General features: G+C 33.5%; 1 protein-coding gene across 2 annotated transcripts in view; it reads left to right on the top strand.

Annotated features, from left to right (window-relative positions):
* Positions 1 to 2,566: 2,566 nt before the first annotated feature.
* tmprss15 (transmembrane serine protease 15) overlaps positions 2,567 to 20,058 on the top strand; it is a 45,563-nt gene continuing 28,071 nt past the window's right edge. Inside the window, exons 1-13 of one of the 2 annotated variants that reach the window (XM_056447069.1) lie at positions 2,567 to 2,899; positions 3,273 to 3,415; positions 5,449 to 5,516; positions 7,257 to 7,405; positions 8,712 to 8,753; positions 10,241 to 10,360; positions 10,473 to 10,575; positions 12,261 to 12,370; positions 12,447 to 12,581; positions 15,744 to 15,893; positions 16,023 to 16,128; positions 17,237 to 17,384; positions 18,059 to 18,191. In XM_056447069.1, coding sequence (XP_056303044.1) covers positions 2,779 to 2,899; positions 3,273 to 3,415; positions 5,449 to 5,516; positions 7,257 to 7,405; positions 8,712 to 8,753; positions 10,241 to 10,360; positions 10,473 to 10,575; positions 12,261 to 12,370; positions 12,447 to 12,581; positions 15,744 to 15,893; positions 16,023 to 16,128; positions 17,237 to 17,384; positions 18,059 to 18,191 — 1,528 coding nt within the window. In that variant the 5' untranslated portion in view covers positions 2,567 to 2,778. The remainder of the gene's footprint in view (positions 2,900 to 3,272; positions 3,416 to 5,448; positions 5,517 to 7,256; positions 7,406 to 8,711; positions 8,754 to 10,240; positions 10,361 to 10,472; positions 10,576 to 12,260; positions 12,371 to 12,446; positions 12,582 to 15,743; positions 15,894 to 16,022; positions 16,129 to 17,236; positions 17,385 to 18,058; positions 18,192 to 20,058) is intronic. The other variant, XM_056447070.1, reaches the window with a different exon arrangement.

The following is a 20,058-nucleotide window of genomic DNA, read 5'->3' as shown; positions in this document are numbered from 1 at the left end:
ATAAGGTGATTAAAAAGTCAACGACGCAATGATTGATTGGTCATTTTGTTTTTCTACAGTGACATTTTTATGATGGTAAAAAAAAGAGTAACATCACATTTATATTGGAGGTTAATTTATAGTCAGTTCTTAAGGGCGACGTCAGTTGTTCAATCGAGTAACCTGCTGCGGTTGAAACAGCTTTAGCTTTAAATGGTATGATAAGACGCAATCACTTCAGACTTTAGACTTTTTTGAAGATTTATTTGCTAAGTACAGGGGTAAAATCAATTTTAGCTGGTTCTGGTATTGATTGATCAATTCATAAAAAAATACTAAAGTGAAACCCAGGTGAGCTCTGGAATATTATGTTGAAAAGTTTTTTTTTTAAATAAATTTATACTTTTAATCAGCAAGGATGTAATAAATTAATAAAAAGTGATACATTGATTGTGGGTTGGATTTCTAAGGAAAGCAATAACTGATTGCATTCAATGTAAATTCACTTCAGATAATAGTCAAATGCATACAAATACAAAAGATTGACCTTTCATATTTATTTATTATTTATGTATTTATTACATTTTTATGGTTTTCAATCATGGGTTCCACAAAATGAATTATGAAGAAGCATTATTTTCAACCCTGATAATAACAGATATTTCATGATCACTAAATTCCAATTTTCAGCATCACAAATCTCACGGTTCGGATCACATTATGGTTTTTAAGTCACGGATCAGACCATTTTTTGGATCAGCCTAAAAGGGGAGGAAAAAGATGTAATTTGCTTTATAAGTATTACAAAAAAAAAAAAAAAAAACACTGCAATAAACTTTTGGTTTTAGCGAACAGAACTTAGAACCTGTAATTAAATTAAAATTAAATTAAAATAAAATGAAGATATAGTCAGATTATGATAAGAATAAAAATAAATTGTAAAATATTCAGTACTGTGAAAAATTCTCTGTTACTGTTGCTGATAATGCTAAATGTATACATCTAACATTATAATTTGTACAACCCATATTTATTTTTAATAAATACAATTTTAATTTTTGAGCATCAAGTTTAATGCTTATGATATGGATTTTAATCTTTACCATAAACATCAGTGGTTTTATCTAAACTATAAACATTATCCCAGTACTTCTGTGTTATTTAACTTTTTGTAACTTAACTTAAAATACTTTCTTGATTTTTTGCATTTTTCAAACACAGATTTGAATGCAGCGATTCGAAAGATTAATAAACATGTGCAAATCACCATCATCTATTATTTTTTGTTGCGTAGGCGTTGAGATTTCGATCTTTTAATTATTAATCGTGCATCTTGCACTGAATGCATTAATGCAGGCTAAACTGTGACTGAAAACACCTTTAATAGCCTGAGAAACTCACCACATTCCGAATAACCCACCACAACTTCTTCCATCATCATTATATTTTTCAGGAAAGCCTTAAGTGCTGTCATTTATTTGATTTGAATGACACAACAGACGATCTCTCTGTGATCCTTACAAATATTTTATTCATCAACAAGTAAAAAAAGGTACGCTATTGATCCGTGTGTCACATATGTTCTGAATCGTGGGTTGTGATCCGTACGAATCACAGATCATCGGATCATATGTATGTATGTATGTATGTGTGTGTGTGTGTGTGTATATATATATATATATATATATATATATATATATATATATATATATATATATATATATATATATATATATATATATATATATATATATATGTATAGCTAAAAAACATCAACATTTTTAGTTTTTCTTGATTTTTTTTTTGCTCTTTTTAAAATGTTTATTTCATATTTTTCCCTAGCTACTATTTTTTGGACCATTATCGAAAGTTATTTTGTTAGATTAGCTCCAGATTTGGCTATGGTACTGACTAATCTAATGTGTCCTATTGCAATATTGTAAAGCATCCTATAGAAAATATTACTGTAAATGAAAAATAAATGCAGTGTTGCCTTTTATCAGATTGTTTTCAATTTTAAATATTTCTGTAGTGTATATATTTTTATTTAATTAAAATGACTAATGTTCTATTAACAAAATCAAGTCAAGACCCCTTTATTTCAGTAGCACATTATATAATGCAGATTGTGTTAAAGTGACTTTACATGGACGTACTTGCAATACTAGAAAATTATTTTGATAATAAAAATGATTCATTGGATAAGGTAAGCGCTTGCAAACATATATGGGCTGAATTCAAACAAACAAATTAAGTTGAACATTACTAAATTTAATTTGTTAATTTAACCCATATAAATTGCAACAATTTTGCACAAATATATTTTGTATGCTGCCTTTGGCTGTGTTGTTGAATAATGATATTATCATTTCTTTTTATAAAGACATTAAGGTTATGATGCATGGGAGGGCAGGTAAGTGTACACAGCACATGTTGATTCTTCTAACTGGAATACATCTCATGTGTAACCATCTATGTAAAATTGACAGTTCTGAGAGAAAAATAAATCTTGTTTGATCATTTTACTTCCAACTTTCATTAGATCCTTGCTTTGCATACAGTTTTACCATTTATCTCCTCCCTGTTGTTTTATGCCTTCTGGAAAAGCTGATAAAATGGCAACTGTTCTGATTTAAACATCATTAGTTACTGTTCAATAAACATTTATTGCTAGGCTATATAACAGGAGCATAAGGAAGAAGGAGGGATATTATAAGCCCCGTGTCATCTCTGAGTTTTCAGTAATATGCTTGTCATTTGAAGAAAAGAGTCTTTTTAAACTAGTTGTTTGCCTGTAAAATGGGAAGAAAACGTTGTAATTTTTCATCCACGGAAGTGCTGCTCACCACACTTGTTGCTTTGCTGTTTGCTGTTTGTGTTGGACTAATTGTTGTCACTTCGCTCGCACTAGACAACAAAGGTATGAGACTTGATTTCCTCCAATTTCCAATTAATATTATCACAAAAAAAGTGATTAGTTACTTTAGGTTAAAAAGTGAGTAAGCTTATTGCCTTAAAAGTGACAAGTTGACTTATAAAAAATACATACTAAAAACTTATCGTAACTCAAAATTTTCATGTTGACGACTTTATTTTTTTAAATTATACATGCACATAGTTCACTTTTGCTTAAATTTTAAAGGGCTTACTGACAATTTCTTAAAGTAAAGTCAAGTAAAAGCTACTGGTTCACAGACTTTAAAGTGAAGTCAGCTAATTGCATTGTATAGTGTACTCACACTGAATGCGTACAATGTCCTGACCCATGTTTCATTGATAAATTTTTTTTTTAGCAACAAATGGTGAAGATGAAGAAGAAACTGACTCAGAGTTCACTGGGAAACTTGTTATCTCTAATGGAACAGTTTTTACTGAGGAGCTCCTGAATAAAAACAGCGCGCAGTTTAAGGCTCTGGCATATGACACTGAGCAGATGGTAAAGTAGCCATTTAATTTTCATTCCTCATTGTTTATCGTGAAAGCTGTTCACTATGGAAGCCCATTCCCGCCACTGAAAAAACAAAACAAAAAGATTATAAATTTAGAATTCCGAGTTATAAAGTCAATATTCTGAGTTAACTCAGAATTGTGATTGATAAAGTCAGAATTCTGAGTTATAAAGTCAGAATTTCGTGTTAAAGAGTCAGAATTCTGAGTTATAAAGTTGCAATTCTGAGATATAAAGTCGCAATTCTGGGTTATAAAGTCACAAATCTGAGTTATAGTCACAATTCCAAGTTATAAAAAAATTTTAAAGTTATAAAAAAATTATAAAGTCAGAATTCTGAGTTAAAAAGTCAGAATTGCCAGTTATAAATTCAGAATTCTGAGTTATTAAGTCAGATTTCTGAGTTATTAAAGTCAAAATGTTGAATTATTAACTTTCAATTCTGACTTAATTCTGAGTTCTGACTTTCTAACTGGCAATTCTGACTTTTTAACTCACAATTCTGACTTTATAATTTTTTTTTTTACATTTATTTATTTTTTATTTTTTTTATTCAGTGCCGGGAATGGGCTTCTATAGTTCACAGTTCAAACCAATAACAAATTACTCAGCTCGTCAGAACCCATATGTCATTTTGTGAATAAAAAAAAAATTATTTTAGTTGGAATGAAACCAATTACAGTTCATTCAGGAAGCTCAGGGTGGATGAGATATTTGCTCTGAATAAATCTATTTTGTGTTCCACGTTAAAACAAAAAAGTAATGTAGTTTTTAAAAGACTAGAATGTAAAAAAAAATGATGGGTCAATTAATTTCTGTAATTTATTAGCTCAATCATCAAGCATTTAAGAACATATTCACTAATTTAAACTTGTTAAAGGTACAATATGTCATTTTTTTCATTACAATGTCCAAAAACCACTAGAATTGTAATATATTTCTCTGATTTTGTATTTACATTATCCCAAATGATTTAAAGAATACTCAAATCCAGAGAAATAAGCAATTTTAACTAGCGACACTCGGTTGCGGTTGCGTATCATGTCGTGAATATACCCCTGTAATGCATACTGCGTTCCTTTTTTTTGTCTGGCTTTTTCGGATATCTCACCTGTTCGCCAAAATGACTAAATGTATCCCTGGCAATGTCTGACATCAGCGCATACATATTGTAATAGATGTGCCAGGCACAAAAGCTTGACAGGCGTAACAACATTAACTAAGGAGGGCGGGGCTTAGCGATGGGTCACTTGGATTGAAGCATCACAACTGATGTAGGTAGGTCACATAACAATGACAAAAGGAGTATGTAGTACTTTCCAGTTCCATTCTCACATTCATACTAAATAGAACATACTTTTGTGTAGTAAATTTAAATATAAATGTAGTACCTAGTAAAACCGTTTCATCAGGCTTGATTCACCGCGACTGCTTTCAGCCTTACTCCTCTTCAAACTACAATGATAATAAGTTTTGAATATGAGTTCCTTAGGATGTAATGAAGACTACAACACCCATGATTCCAAACTCAGTCACAGTGTCATCAAAATAGGACTTTGTTGTAAATACAAACATTTTAGCAGCGAAAATCACATACCATGTCTTTAATAGCACACGAATTATAAGCTTAAACATGTAAAACCATTTTAAATGTGAACATACTGTATATTCACAAGATTAAAGCATGGTATTTGTTACAAAATTTGTGTTTACAACGAACAAAAAATGACTTTTTTTATTTTTAGCAGACACATAAGGCCCAATCCCAATTTTATTTTTGTACCCCTTCCCCTTGGCCCTTAAAACCAAGTGTGAAGGGTAAGGGCTTCAAAATTTACCCCTAAGAAATGGGACAGAACGAAGGGTAGGGTGAAGGGCTAAGGGGTAGTATTGAGATTGGGCCTTATTATCTTTTTATGGTAAGACAGTAGGTGCAGCTGTTGCGTTAGTATTTTCTATCAGTTTTCTGTGTGTAATAAAGCATATTTTGTGTACTTATTTGTATTGTTGATTTGTTTCAGATCAGTGACGCCTACCATCGCTCTTCCCTTAAGGAGCAGTTCAGAAGTTCCAAGGTCAATGAATTCAGGTATATATATGAAAGCATCTTAACTATAGACTGCAATAAAGTTCATAATACACAATAAAATGCACAGATATTTAGGGATAGATGAGGCTTAAAATCAGATATTGAAATATCTTAAATAATAATAAGGTTGTGAAACACTACAGGCTCTATTTTAATGATTTAGGTGCTAAATCTAAGGCGCATGGCACATAAGCATGTCCGAATCCATTTGACCTATTTTAAGGACTGAAAAATGTGCTCTGCGCCCCGGCGCATGGTGTAACAGGTTTGTGCTTATTCTCTTAATGAGTTATGGGTGTGTTTTTAGCATAATGTGCATTAAATCAATCAGTCTCGCATTCCAGAGTCAGTTGCATCGCACCATGGTGCATTTGCTATTTACATGGCTGATTTTGTAAGTAGAAAAACTGAACGCTTTACTAGCGCGAAAACAGTTAAATAGACCATTCGGCCTCTTTACTTTCTCTTTACTTTACTTTTTACTCTTTACTGTGCTCCTTTACTTTTGTTGAGTAAGGAAACGGGGGAAATACACTCCACTAAAAGCAACCATTGGCCTACATATTTAATTTTGTTTGTTAAGCGCAAAGATTTATTTCAAAACTATTTCTAAATTCAGCTCTAATTTCCAGCTAACAAATAAATGAACAATAATAATTAAGTGTGGTAAAAAAAAAACATATTTAAACACACATACTATTTTTATGCCCCATATATTGAGTCATACATCTCCAGAACCTGACAAGTTGACAAATCTAAACTTGTTTTTATTAAAACAAATATGCATATAAATACTGCTAATAATAACATTATACAAATGCAAATTGCCATGAATGAACTGAAAAAAGGCATGGAGGCATGAAGACGGCATGGAGGAAGTGGTTTTTATATGTAGAAAATACACATTTCTGTAACATTTTATTCTTTTAATTTTTCACATATTCAGATATTCAGATATTTGTGTTTTGCTGTACAAGTTGTGTAAGCATTTGAACATGTATAGGCGCATAACTAACGCGCTCTTGCGCTGGTCTGAAAATAGCAACAAATCACGGCAAACACATCTTGCGCTTTATTGCGCCGGGTGTATGATAGGGCTTTTGATACGTTGTAAAAACTTAAGTGCAGTTTATTGTGTGCTACTAAAACATGGATAAAAACAAAAATAGGCTCGATACAAGGCATGGCAAAACCAAGAACTAGTGATGTGACTTTGTGCACATAGACTTCGAAACGCGTATCAATAATTATTAATGTTCATTTTTTCATGACCAGAACAACCCCTTTATTTGCAAAGAGTTATTCGAAAGTCAGATTGATGTTACAACAAAACACATTAAAAGAACAGAGCAATAAAAACCCACATTTAAGAAAACAAATTACAAAAACAGAGCATTTAAAAACTAATGCCTATAGCTGCATCACCTTGGATTCGAACCCATTATTTCTACATGCTAGTCAGAAACTCTCACCCCTTCACAAAATGTTCTAAATTTTTTCCCCTTTTAATTGTAAAATTTAATGAAATATCAGTTTGCTAGGGAAGCATTATTATTATTTGTAGAATTATGTGAAAATAAAACCAAATAAATGTTTGTTCTTAAAATCAGGGAAAATAGGCATACTAAACACTATATTCTCTAATAAATATTTAATACAGTACTTGTCAAATAAAATCATTTGTTAACTCCTGTAACAAATTATTAGACTGAAAGATATTCTTGTTTTTTTTTCTCTCAGTGAAGGCAGTGTGGTTGTGGACTTTGATGTCCTCTTTCGTGGTGTTCTGGATTCTGAGACGGCACAGAAACAGTTAGTTGATGGTTTACAGCTGGGTGAAAGTGGAAATGATGGACTTGTAATTGACATCGGCAGTGTGGAGGTCACAGGTAATGTCATTAATATCAAAACGTAAAAGCTACTTAGTTTGAATTTCGTCTTAAGATTTCCATGTGACCTCAGTTCTAATTTAAATGTTGAGCTGAAACTTCACATACACACTCCAAGGACAACAGAGACTTATTTTACATCTTGTGAAAATATCCCCTTTTAAAGGGATAGTTAACTTAAAAAATTAACATTCTGTCATCATTTATTCATCCTTGACTTGTTTCAAATCAGTTTGAGTTTTGTTTTATTGAGAGCAAAAGAAAACATTTTAAAAAATGTTGGAAACCTGTAACCTTTGACTTCCATTCCATATTTCCAATGGCTACCACTTTCCAATATTCTTTAACATATCTTATTTTTGGAAGAAGGTTTAGAACAAGTCAAAGGTGAGTAAATGTTGAAATAATTAAAATTTTTGGGTAAACTACCCCTTTAACCTAACAACAAAGATTTCCCTTATTAATTTAACTATTGTTTAGCTGATTGTATTAGGGGCTGATCACACCGAACGCGCCTTTACGTTCCAAAAACGCGAGGTGCATTGCACTGCCTTTTTTGTTGACAAGAAAAAAATAAGTGCAGTGCGCTTTTTTGGTTGCTAGGCAACGACTGAATCAGCTGCGTATTGTGCACGAGTGTTGCTGTTGATATTAATATAATTTTAATATTTAATAATTTTGTGAAATTCAAGATTTGTGAGTCATACAGCACCGGATAACTCAAAACAAAAACTACAAGTCTCTACTCTGTCTTCAAAAGTCTCCGTAGTCATCATGACAACACAAACACTGACGCAACTGACATAACGCGCTTTTTCTGCTCAGAGTTGACATTTTTTTTATCTGAGAGTACACAGCACGCTACGGCAAAAACGCGAGGTGCAGCAGGTGGTTAAAATGCGAGGCGTGCAGGGCGCATAAGCAGCGTGCAAAACGTTCGCGGCCGTTAGTAAATCATTAAAAAATGGCACCTCTCAACGCAAAAAGCATGTTTGGTGTGATCGGCCCCTTATTCAGCTATTTTTCAGCTTAAAGCTGATTTCAATCAACTCAAAAGACAATCTACATCAACAGGGGGAATATGTATATCGTTAGAAATAAGGTGACACACATAAATAAATGCCAGTACAACTTAAAAGTGAAGTAAAATAGAAAACATTTATTTTAAATTGTTTAAATATTGCAATATATTACTAAATAATAATATTTTATTCATGATTTTAATCACCCTTATGAAAAAAAAAGTTAGATTTTTACAAATATTTTATTATTTATATTATATAAATGTTTTAAAATATACCCACAGATAAACCAACAACCACCCAGAGACCATCTACAACAAAACCAGGTGGGACATGCTTTATATTTTATTGATGTGTGTTATCATAATGACATGACACATATCATGACATCAAGGAAACTGCGTGAAAGAGTCCAGCCAGGGACAAAGTAAAAAAAAAAAACAGCCACTGAACGCCTGTAAAACAGAAATGCTCTATGCTTGCCATTCCTCCGAGTTATGATTGGTTTAATGCTTGGAACTGACACTCATGAGCAGCACTGCATATAAAAGTTGAAGTTATTTTGATTTGATATGATGTCTAAAAAACCCAGTGCTTCAAAAGACGCGAGTCGTGAGTGTAATGTGCATCAAGTGAGTGTAATGTGTGTGTATATATATATGTATATAAAATAATCTTAATCAATTTGTACAATAAACTTAAACTTACAATAAATAAGCAGTATTAATACTGATGTCAGTATCAGCTGCTGCAACATCGCTTGTTTATTGTTTATCATTTTTTGCCTCCATTTTTATTTGGTTTATTTCATGTCTTAATATCTGGCAAATAAGAATTTACCTTCATTTTAATGTTTAGTAGGTGTTTTCAAATAAAAAGGTAAATGGTGTATATAAGTAATATATAACATTTACAGCTCTATTTGTTATATAAGATTCGATTTCTAGAACATTAATATTTTATAAGAGTAAATTAGGTAGATTAGCTCAATAACATGCCGAAACTTAAAATGTCAGAGACGTCCTGTAAATCAAGTTCGAATAACGTTACAGGAGATCGATGTGGACATAGGCTAACATTAGTTTTGTCTTCCTAATTATTATTTCAGACCCATAAAGAGAATTACTGCTAGATAACGATCACCTGTATTTTCCACGTCATATCTAGGAGTGTATCAGCAAACTAATAATAAAGCCAGATAAAACCCTGACCTTACCGAATAAAGAGTGTTCCACCAGATCCTGTATGTCAGAAGGTATAGTTTACTGCTGAACAACTAATTTTATCATGGTAAAAAAAAACGAAATGGAATAATAACACTTCAATTTCATCCGATAGTCAGCTTTGAGAAATTGTCAATCACAACTGTCAATCACGATGACATGTCCTGTTTTTAAAGCATTAACTTACTTACTAAAACATACTGTTTACAAAAATGAAGATCTGCACCTATATCAGCTTGATAACCAGTGCCCTAATTGACCAAAACCATCTTTTGGGAAATTTTATTGCAAGTGTGATACATTTTTTTTTATTTGGGCTCAAGTCTCCTTCGTTAACATGGAGGAGGTGGGCTTTATGACTTGTACTGCAGCCAGCCCCCAGGGGCCGATCTAACGGGACCTTCACTCAAAAGGATGCGTGAGACACACTTGGTATACAGGAGAGTCTAGCTTCAAATAGAAAAAATGTTGTAGCTCATTTGGTCATTTTGAGCAAGAAGCCAATTGGGGACTAGTAAAATTAGCCTTTTTAAAGTAGATTGATCCTTAAAAACGGCTAATAGTTGTGCATCTTCTGTCAAACAATCCAGTGGACTGTCCAGATGAACAGAAACTATGTGCTGATGGGAAAATGTGCATTCCTCGAACTGACTTCTGTGATGGAATACAAAACTGTCCTGATGACTCAGATGAGAAGCCGATTGTCTGTGGTATTTATCTCAGTTTTAATAAATACAGCTTTATTTAAAATATTAGCATTGTTTTTTTTTAAATATTCATTTATTGGATGTTCATATATGATGTTTCCTTTATGGCCTATAGCAACAGAGTGTGATGGACAGTTTCTCTTGCTTGGTTCATCCGGATCCTTCCACTCGAAAAACTTTTCAGATGATGGACACGCAGCCTGCCGTTGGATAATTCGGTAATATCATAATCAGACACGCTATACTTGAGGTTTGACATACAGTGCATCCGAAAATTATTCATAGCGCTTCACTTTTTCTATTTTTTTATGTTACAGCCTTATTCCAAAATGAATTAAATTCACTTATTTCCTCAAAATTCTACACACAATACCCCATAATGACAATGTGAAAAATTCACATTGTGTATTCACAGCCTTTGCCGTGAAGCTCTAAATTGAGCTCAGGTAAATTCTGTTTCCACTAATCACTCTTGAGATGTTTTAGCAGCTTCATTGGAGTTCAGCTGTGGTAGATTCATTTGATTGGACATTATTTGAAAAGGCATACACCTGTCTATATGAGGTGCCAGGGTTGATAGTGCATGTCAAAGCACAAACCAAGCATAAAGACAAAGGAATTGTCTGTAGACCTCAGAGACAGGATTGTCTCAAGGCACAAGGCTGGGGAAGGTTACAGAAAAATTTCTGCTGCTCTGAACGTTCCAATGAGCACAGTGGCCTCCATCATCCGTAAGTGGAAGATGTTTGGAACCACCAGGACTCTTCCTGGAGCTGGCCGTCTATCTAAGCTGAGTGATCATGGGAGAAGGGCCTTAGTCAGGGAGGTGATTAATAACCCAATGGTCACTCTGTCTGAGCTCCAGCGTTCTTCTGTGGAGAGAGGAGATCCTTACAGAAGGACAACCATCTGAGCAGCAATCCACCAATCAGGCCTGTATGGTAGAGTGGCCAGATGGAAGCCACTCCCCACCTGGAATTTGCCAAAAGCCATCTGAAGGACTCTCAGACCATAAGAAACTAAATTCTCTGGTCTGATGAGACTAAAATTGAACTCTGGAGTGAAAGCCAGGTGTTACATTTGGAGAAAACCAAGCACCACTCATCACCAGGGTAATACCATCCCATACAGTGAAGCATGGTGGTGGCAGCATCATGCTGTGGGGATGTTTTTCAGCAGAAGGAACTGAAAGATTAGTCAGGATAGAGGGAAAGATGAATGCAGCAATGTACAGAGACATCCTGAATGAAAACCTGCTTTAGAGTACTCTTGACCTCAGATTGGAGCGACGGTTTATCTTCCAGCAGGACAATGACCCAAAGCACACTGCCAAAATATCAATGGAGTGGCTTCACAACAACTCTGTGAATGTCCTTGAGTGGCCCAGCCAGAGCCCAGACAAAATCCTATTGAACATCTCTGGAGAGATCTGAAAATGGCTGTACACCATCGCTTCCCATCCAACCTGATAGAGCTTGAGAGGTACTGCAAAGAGGAATGGGCAAAAATTCCCAAAGACAGGTGTGCCAAGCTTGTGGCATCATATTCAAAAAGACTTGAGGCTGTAATTGCAGCCAAAGGTGCACCAACAAAGTATTGACCAAAGGCTGTGAATACTTATGTACATGTGATTTTTTTCAGGTTTTTTATTTTTGATAAATTTGCAACAATTTCTAAAAATCTTTTTTCACATTGTCATTATGGGGTATTGTGTGTAGAATTTTGAGGAAATCAATGAATTTAATCCATTTTGGAATAAGGCTGAACCATAAAAAATGTGGAAAAAGTGAAGCGATATAAATATTTTCCGTATGCACTGTATACATATTTTGATGTCTTTCTTTCTTTCTTTCTTTCTTTCTTTCTTTCTTTCTTTCTTTCTTTCTTTCTTTCTTTCTTTCAGGGTCACTGAGGGATTGGCCATAAAACTAATATTTCATACTTTCGATATGGAACAAGATATTGATTATCTGACGCTATATGAAGGCATCGGCTCTACGAAAACAATAGCATGTGAGTTTTGATGATAAACAGTATCACAGTATTTACATTTTTTACTGCAGTGTCTTGACAAGATTTTCTCTTACAGACTTTCTGTCAGGCACATTTCCCGGAGACCTCTGGCTTTTATCTCATGAAGCAACTGCAGAATTTAACTCTCAAACTGGGAACCGTCAAGGCTTCAACGCTACGTACATGGCAGTCAACATCAGTGATTTTTCTAGTGGGTATTAAGTAAAAAAAAAAAGAGCCTACATTTACAGCAAAAAAGATTCACATGTGTTAAGTTGGCCTGTCACGATATCTATTTTTTACGATATACGATTACGATATATTGCACCAAAATATATTTCGATAAATGATATTATTGTCATTTTAAGATCATTTTATGCCATTCAATATATAATGCAAGTGCACTCTTCCAAAGAACGCATAATATTTTATTGTTTAGAATATTTAAGAATATAATAACACTTATATTGCATTTGATTATTATCTTTACAAATTAACACACGTTTTGAGGTTTTTTTAAATAATAAATACAATTACAATACAACTACACAACAGTCGCATGACTTTAACACCAATGAGCTTTTACAACTCTTTCAATCTTTATTTGAAGAAAGAATTGGTAAAAGTTTGTTAGAATAGTTAGCAAGAGTGCTGTTACAGACAAAATGAGATTTTGAAAGCAGACTAATGTTATGACGGTTTAATGTAATGTAGTCCAATTTAGCCAATTTGTAAAACTGCCTAACTACACATGATGTGATGCTGTGACATGCGATAAAGCATATCTGTTCAATGTTAAAAGGAGTTTTTATCCTGACCATGCGTGATGGTGATGCACAAAGTTTTTATTTTTCTTGTTTTTAACTAGTTTTAATTTCTATTTCTGTGATGTAGTGGTTGAACAGCATAATCCACTATGACAATGATCACCTCAGATGCTGATTATGTACTTTATTTAGTGTTAAATGTTACCAATATGAGTTCAAATACCATTTTACGTGACACTATTGCCATACTAAAAAGAGCCAGTTGAAAATTCACCTCAGATCTTTTTCAATTATATTTTTATTTTGATATAGCAGAATGAAAAACAATACAATATTTTTTTAAATACAATGCAGACATAAATATAATAATTTAGAAAATAATATTAATAACATCAATCATTTCAAACAGTTTTATGGAGGTAAAGTGTAAATGTAAAAAAATGTTAAATGTTTGATCTTCGTCTGTGGTAGAGATTGTGGGAAAAAAAACCTGTTTCGTATGTGAAGGGGATTTGTATATAACAGTGACTCTGTTGGGTGGCAACAGAGGTGTGGATCCAAATGCAGATATATTCAAGAAAGGTCAGACAGGACAGGTTCAAAACAGTAGCATGAGGGCAACCCAAAAGAGTAATCATAATCACAAGCGAAGAGGAAGGCAGGCGGCAAAACGACGTAAACAGTTAACAAAACAAAGGGTCAGAAACAAGGCAAGACAACACATTGGGGAAACAAGTCTTAACACTGGATGAGTGTGTGTGATCTGTAAGTAGTGGCACAATCCCAATTCTACCCCTTAGCCCTTCCCCTTACCCCCTTGTCCCAACTCCCTTTAGCTTGAAAGCGTAGGGCTAAGGGGAAGGGGTAGATACACCTTCGAATAGAGATTTTTCAGGACCACGCTCGAAACCAAAGGGTAAGAAAGTTTCCCAAAATACACCAGCCACAACGGCAGCATAGCTGCACCCGGAAGCAAGAAGGTCCACAAATTTGTATTTTTTTGTCATTATTACAAATTTTTACAACAAACAAGCATATGTTTTAATACAATATGTTTTACCGTTATGCTTTAAAAAAAGCTGCTTAAATAAAAACCACTAAATTTTGCAATCCATAATCTATAATAATAACTGTATATCAGACCCACAACATTCTGTCACTCGATGACACTCGAATACCCTGTCAGAAAAATCTAGTGGCTGGAAATGAGGTTTTTACAGTGTCTGCTATAATGTTAATGTTGTTTTTGGTGTGTTTACATAGATGAATATGGCCACTGTGTAAATGTGCAGTATAGTTACAATCTTACTGCCACATTAGATCGTTATGATAACATAATATATACCTTCAGTAAATTTGTGGAGATAAATACCAAAAAATAACACAACTGGAATAACTACAGCATTTGCAATCATCTGATCTCATATGAAGCAAGAGTTCGATGACATATGATGACGTGTGCAGATGCTGTTGTGGTGTCCCATTTCTTAGGGGTAAATTCTGAAGCCCTTCTCCTTCATACTCTGTTTCAAGGGCGAAGGGAAGGGGTATGGGTACAAAAATAGAATTTGGATTGGGCCATAGTCCCAGTAATCAGTAATGACAAGCTTCAGTTTGTGTCTGTAATCAAGGGCTGATCTGGAACTGGTGTGTGTGTGCAGTGCACGATGGGATTTGTAGTTCGTTAAAATGAAAGGGAGTGTTCTCCAGCGGTCAGTGAGGGCTACATCGCTGGTGAACACAACAGTATAACAAAGATCAAAATAGTTTCTATTCAGAACGCATGAGTCATTTGTTTTATATCTCCACAAAATCTGGTCTTACATATTCAATCCACCTGGACCAAACTTTTATAATACATTTCTTTGAAGAAGAAGAAAAAAGGTGATCTTTTCCATAACATGAATATAATTCACTATATCCATCCATTCTTGTCTTGTTTGGAGTTCAGGAAGCAGCCAGCACCTTGTAAGTGGCAGCACATTTTTTTACCATGTTAACCACAGATCTTGAAAATTATGTAACTAGAAAACATACAATTTAAACATGAAGACGTAGACGTTAGAACTACGACTGCAAACCAACAGCGTCAATGACTCGGCATGTACTTTTAATAATATTAATGAGGTTTAATATTTAATAATAAGACTATAAATCTGTCCACTTGGTTAGGAGTGCAGTGCACTATTCTGCATGTCGCTAGAATCTTGTTTCTTGTTTGGAAAAAGTTAAAGTAAAAGCCTTAAAAAATGTCATAGAATAAAAAGTGTGAACCACAGATCATTATTTCAGGCATTTAACCAAAAACCAATTCAAAAATGATGATGGAAAACATTCGGTAACACTTTATTTTGATTGTCCATTTGAGTATTAGTAGACTGTCTGCTTAATGTTTGTTGATTCTGCTGCTAAACAGACATTTAACTGACTATAAGAAATTTTGCAAGTACATGTCAACTAACACTAACCCTAACCCCAACCCTAACAGTCTACTTATAATCTAATGAGAATTAGTTGGCATGTAGATGCAATGTAAATTAAATTCAACCAAACGGACCATCAAAATAAAGTGTGACCAAACATCCTTTCTGTATGGTCTTTACTAGATGAAGAGAAGATAAATTGTTCCTTTGAAGAGGACTTCTGTCTCTGGAGGAAAGAACTTAATGACGATGGCGAGTGGATACGGGCACAAGGCGAGACTCCTCCATCAGACACTGGCCCAAGCTTTGATCACACAACAGGCAATCAATCAGGTGCCATTAAATACAGTAACAATACAGTTAGCGAATACTTTGAAAATATACTCTAATGCTTTATGCTTAGATTTTTGATAGATATTTTTTTACCTTTACTGCATGCTAAAAGTACTGTGATTAACATAGGGTACTACATTGTGACCCCTCGGACTTCTGGAAATTGGGAAAGAAAATTTCGTCTCTACAGTCTTCCTCTGACTCCTACAAAGGAATCGATGTGTCTGCAGTTCTGGTTAGTTTTTATGAGGTGTAATGTTTGGAAATATTCATCTTATTTGTTCACATTTTTCTGATAATGCAAATTCAGATTATACAATGGTAAAATTAGTCACTGATGTTTTCATGAAAAACAAGTTCACTTAATTGTTTTAAAGTACTTCAATAAAACCAAAAATTGTATTTTGAGATAATATTAATGAAATAAATGTTCATTTAAGTGTGCTTAGAGTATACTTTCATTAATGTTTCTTAACCCACTTTTACTTTTAAAAAGTGCTCATTGTTAAATAAGCAAATTTTATTTGAAATATAAATTAAAAAATATATATCTTTTAAAATATGGCCTAAATTGCTACTTAATCGTTGCAAATAAGTAACAAATACATTTAAACACATAAAATGCACGTTTCAATATAAATTAGAGTATATATTACTTTTCAACATGTAAATACTCGCATCGGCCACTTTATTAGGTACATCCCTTTATGACCACAGTGTACCCATCTTTTAATGGCTACTTCCAACAGAATAACGCACCATGTCATAAAGTGCAAGTCATCTCAGACTGGTTTCTTGAACATAACAATAAGTTCACTGTACTCAAATGGCATTCACTGTCACCAGAGCTCAATCCAATAGAGCACCTTTGGGATTCGCATCATGGATGTGCAGCTGACATATCTGTAGCAACTGTGTGATGCTATCATATTAATATGGACCAAAATCTCTGAGGAATATATCCTTGTTGAATCTATGCCACGAAGAATTAAGGCAGTTCCTAAGGCAAAAGTAAGGTGTACCTAATAAAGTGGCCGGTGAATGTATATACAGTAATATATATTAATGTAATAAGTGTCCAAAAAGATTACATTTAGCTTGCACCTAAAGTATATGAATATTTGTTTACACTTTATTTTGAAGTGACATATTCACAGAGTAACTATTCATTTAACTATTGAACAATATTAATTAATTGCATGTACTTATTATATGGTTTAGAATGTGGGTTAGGTTAGTTTTTTATGTATAATTCATTGTATTTACTATTGTAAGAGCATGGAACATGTGTAACTACGCCACCTTAAACTAAAGGGTTGCCAAATATTCCTGTGTTCTTTAAGGTATCATATGTTTGGGGAGCATGTTAGACGTCTGACGGTCACGAGTGAGGAAAGGTCAACCACCACTGTCCTCTTTCAGAAAGAAGGGAACTATGGTGACAACTGGAACTACGGTCAAGCCACACTAAACATCTCTGCAGATACTGTGGTCAGTTCATGTGCAAATTCACTGAAAGTTATTAACAATAAATTAATTCATTAATATATAAAGTTAAAATCAGATTTATTAGACCTCCTTTGAATTTTTTTCTTTTTTAATTATTTCCCAAATTATGTCTAACAGAACAAGGACATTTTCACTGTATGTCTGATAATATTTTTTCTTCTGGAGAAAGTCTTATTGGTTTTATTTCAGCTGAAATAAAAGCAGTTTTAAATTTTTATTAAACATTTTAAGGTCAAAATTATTAGCCCCTTTAAGCAATATTTTTTCTTGATAGTCTACAGAACAAGCCGTCATTATACAATAACTTGCCTAATTACCCTAACCTGCCTAGTTACCCTAATTAACCTAGTTAAGCCTTTAAATGTTTTTTTAAGCTGTATAGAAGTGTCTTGAAAAATATCTAGTCAAATGTTATTTACTGTCATCATGCCAAAGATAAAATAAATCAGTTACTAGAAATGAGTTATTAAAACTATTATGTTTAGAAATGTGTTGAAAAAAATCTTCTCTCAGTTAAACAGAAATTGGGGGAAAAAATTAACAGGGGGCTAATAATTCTGACTTGAACTGTATATATAGCCAATGCTGCTGATATGGCATTAAAACAAACATACATAATAAATAAATAAATATTTCTGTTTTCTGTCTGATTTTAGGTGGTCTTTGAAGCTCAGAAGTCATCAGGAATTCTGAATGATATTGCCTTGGATGACATCAGCATAGTGCCTGGTTCCTGTGAACAGATTCCTCCTGACCCGACTCCGGTCCCCCCTCCAGTCAATCCACCAGGCTAGTAGAGCTGCTGCAATAATCAATATTTCAGCTTATGCAAAACAGTACATATAATAATATAATTCTAAATTTGTAAAATGTAAATTTGTCTTGAGCTTCGTAAAAGTGTTTCACACTTTGTAATGTTGTTTTGCACTTCCCGGTCATTGTATTATGCAATACAAGTCCAAATGCAGCTTTTATTAGCAATGTCTTTTAGTGAACAGGCAGAGTAATACAGGAGCATTTTGTAACAGCAGAGAAAATTCGAGAGTGTAATCAGTAAAACAGGCAACTTGGTGCCGGCCTGTAGGGTTGCGGGGCCTTAGGCGAGATAAAAAAATTGGGCCCACTTGTGTAAAAACAGTGAAAAGAAAGCACAAAAAAATACAATTTTAATATTTGAGTGTATACATTTTCATTAAATGAAACATATTTAACCTATAACACATGTAAAAAATGTGCTCAGATTTAACCCTCTACTGCACGCATTATGATAAATCTAAAATAAAAATATTAAAAAAAATAATAATAATAAAAATTTAAGGTACTTTATGATATGTTGCCATATGGCAACAACGTCTAATAGTGGATCCAACTTAGAAATGTCAGATTGAGAACTTTCTTTATTATTAATAATTTTGTTGTTTGTTTTGATTTAATTGGTGCAGTATTATAAGCTTTAACACAGAACTTAAAAAGGACACCTTATACATACTTTCCAACAACTCATTTTCCAACAGCTTTCATTTATAACATTTATTATTCCATATTATTGAAAACAATCATAATATTGTATTATCATGGATACAACTGTAGGGATTATTTACAGTTTTAACCCAAAGAATGACCAGTCTGTCAGATGAAAAAGAGCCGGAGTCAGACATTCAAATAAATAAATAAAGTTTACTGAAGATTTTGAAGAGTTTGCAGTTTCATCAGCAGAAGCCAGCTTCAACACTTGCAATGAGTTCCTAGGCCGCTCTGTCCTTTTTTTCTTTCACTTACCATAGAACATGGGGGTGCTCAGTAATACAGTGCTCTCTGTATTTATATCCATTAAGTATTGCCATTAAAATTGTATTTTATCTATAATTCAAATGCCATTCCCATATGACTAGTCAACATTATATTACTAGCATTCATGTTGTTATTGTTACAACAACAACATGAATTCACTTGCTAGCTAGCTAAGCTATTGCAATTCTGCACTTTCCACTATTGGACAGTGTTGCCATTTGGCAACAAATACATTTGATCAATTTACAAAAAACTAATTTGATAAAAACTGTTTTAAGTTGTGAATATGTCATCATAACATTCAAATTACAGATTTTTTGTTGATCTGACATAATTTGATCCTTTTTATTGATGTTTACATTTGCATTCAGCTGTTACAATAAATACCAGTCTATCAGAAATCGTGCCACAGAAAAACACTGCATGTCATGTGACTTAACCAAAGCACATCATTGGCTAAGCTATGGTCTTCTTTTTCCAACAAAAAAAAAATGAATGTTGGTCTTAAAGAAACAGTGGCAGGGAAATGAACATAAATAACATGGTGCCATATGTCAACACCATGCGGTAGAGGGTTAAATTTAGTTTGCAAGTATTTCAAAGTAAAGTAAAGTTTTGCAAATGAAAGTGCAAGTGTGTTGTAAAAACGTATTGTACATAAAGCAAACTAAGTAAAGTAAAATACAAATAAATAAAAAAAAATGAAGAAGAGCACTATTGGACACTTGTGACTTTATATTACTTATGAATTTAATACACTTTTTTGGGTTTATATCAAACATGAGTAATTTGGAGAGATATGAGGAATTTGTGTAGGAATACATTATGTCATTCTAGTCCACCCAATAGCCGATCGCAGGCTGTG

Source organism: Danio aesculapii, chromosome 21 (genome assembly GCF_903798145.1).
Source record: "Danio aesculapii chromosome 21, fDanAes4.1, whole genome shotgun sequence".
NCBI classification, from domain to species: domain Eukaryota; kingdom Metazoa; phylum Chordata; class Actinopteri; order Cypriniformes; family Danionidae; genus Danio; species Danio aesculapii.
Note: the sequence above shows the minus strand (reverse complement) of the source record. Positions and strands in the feature narration are given on the sequence as shown.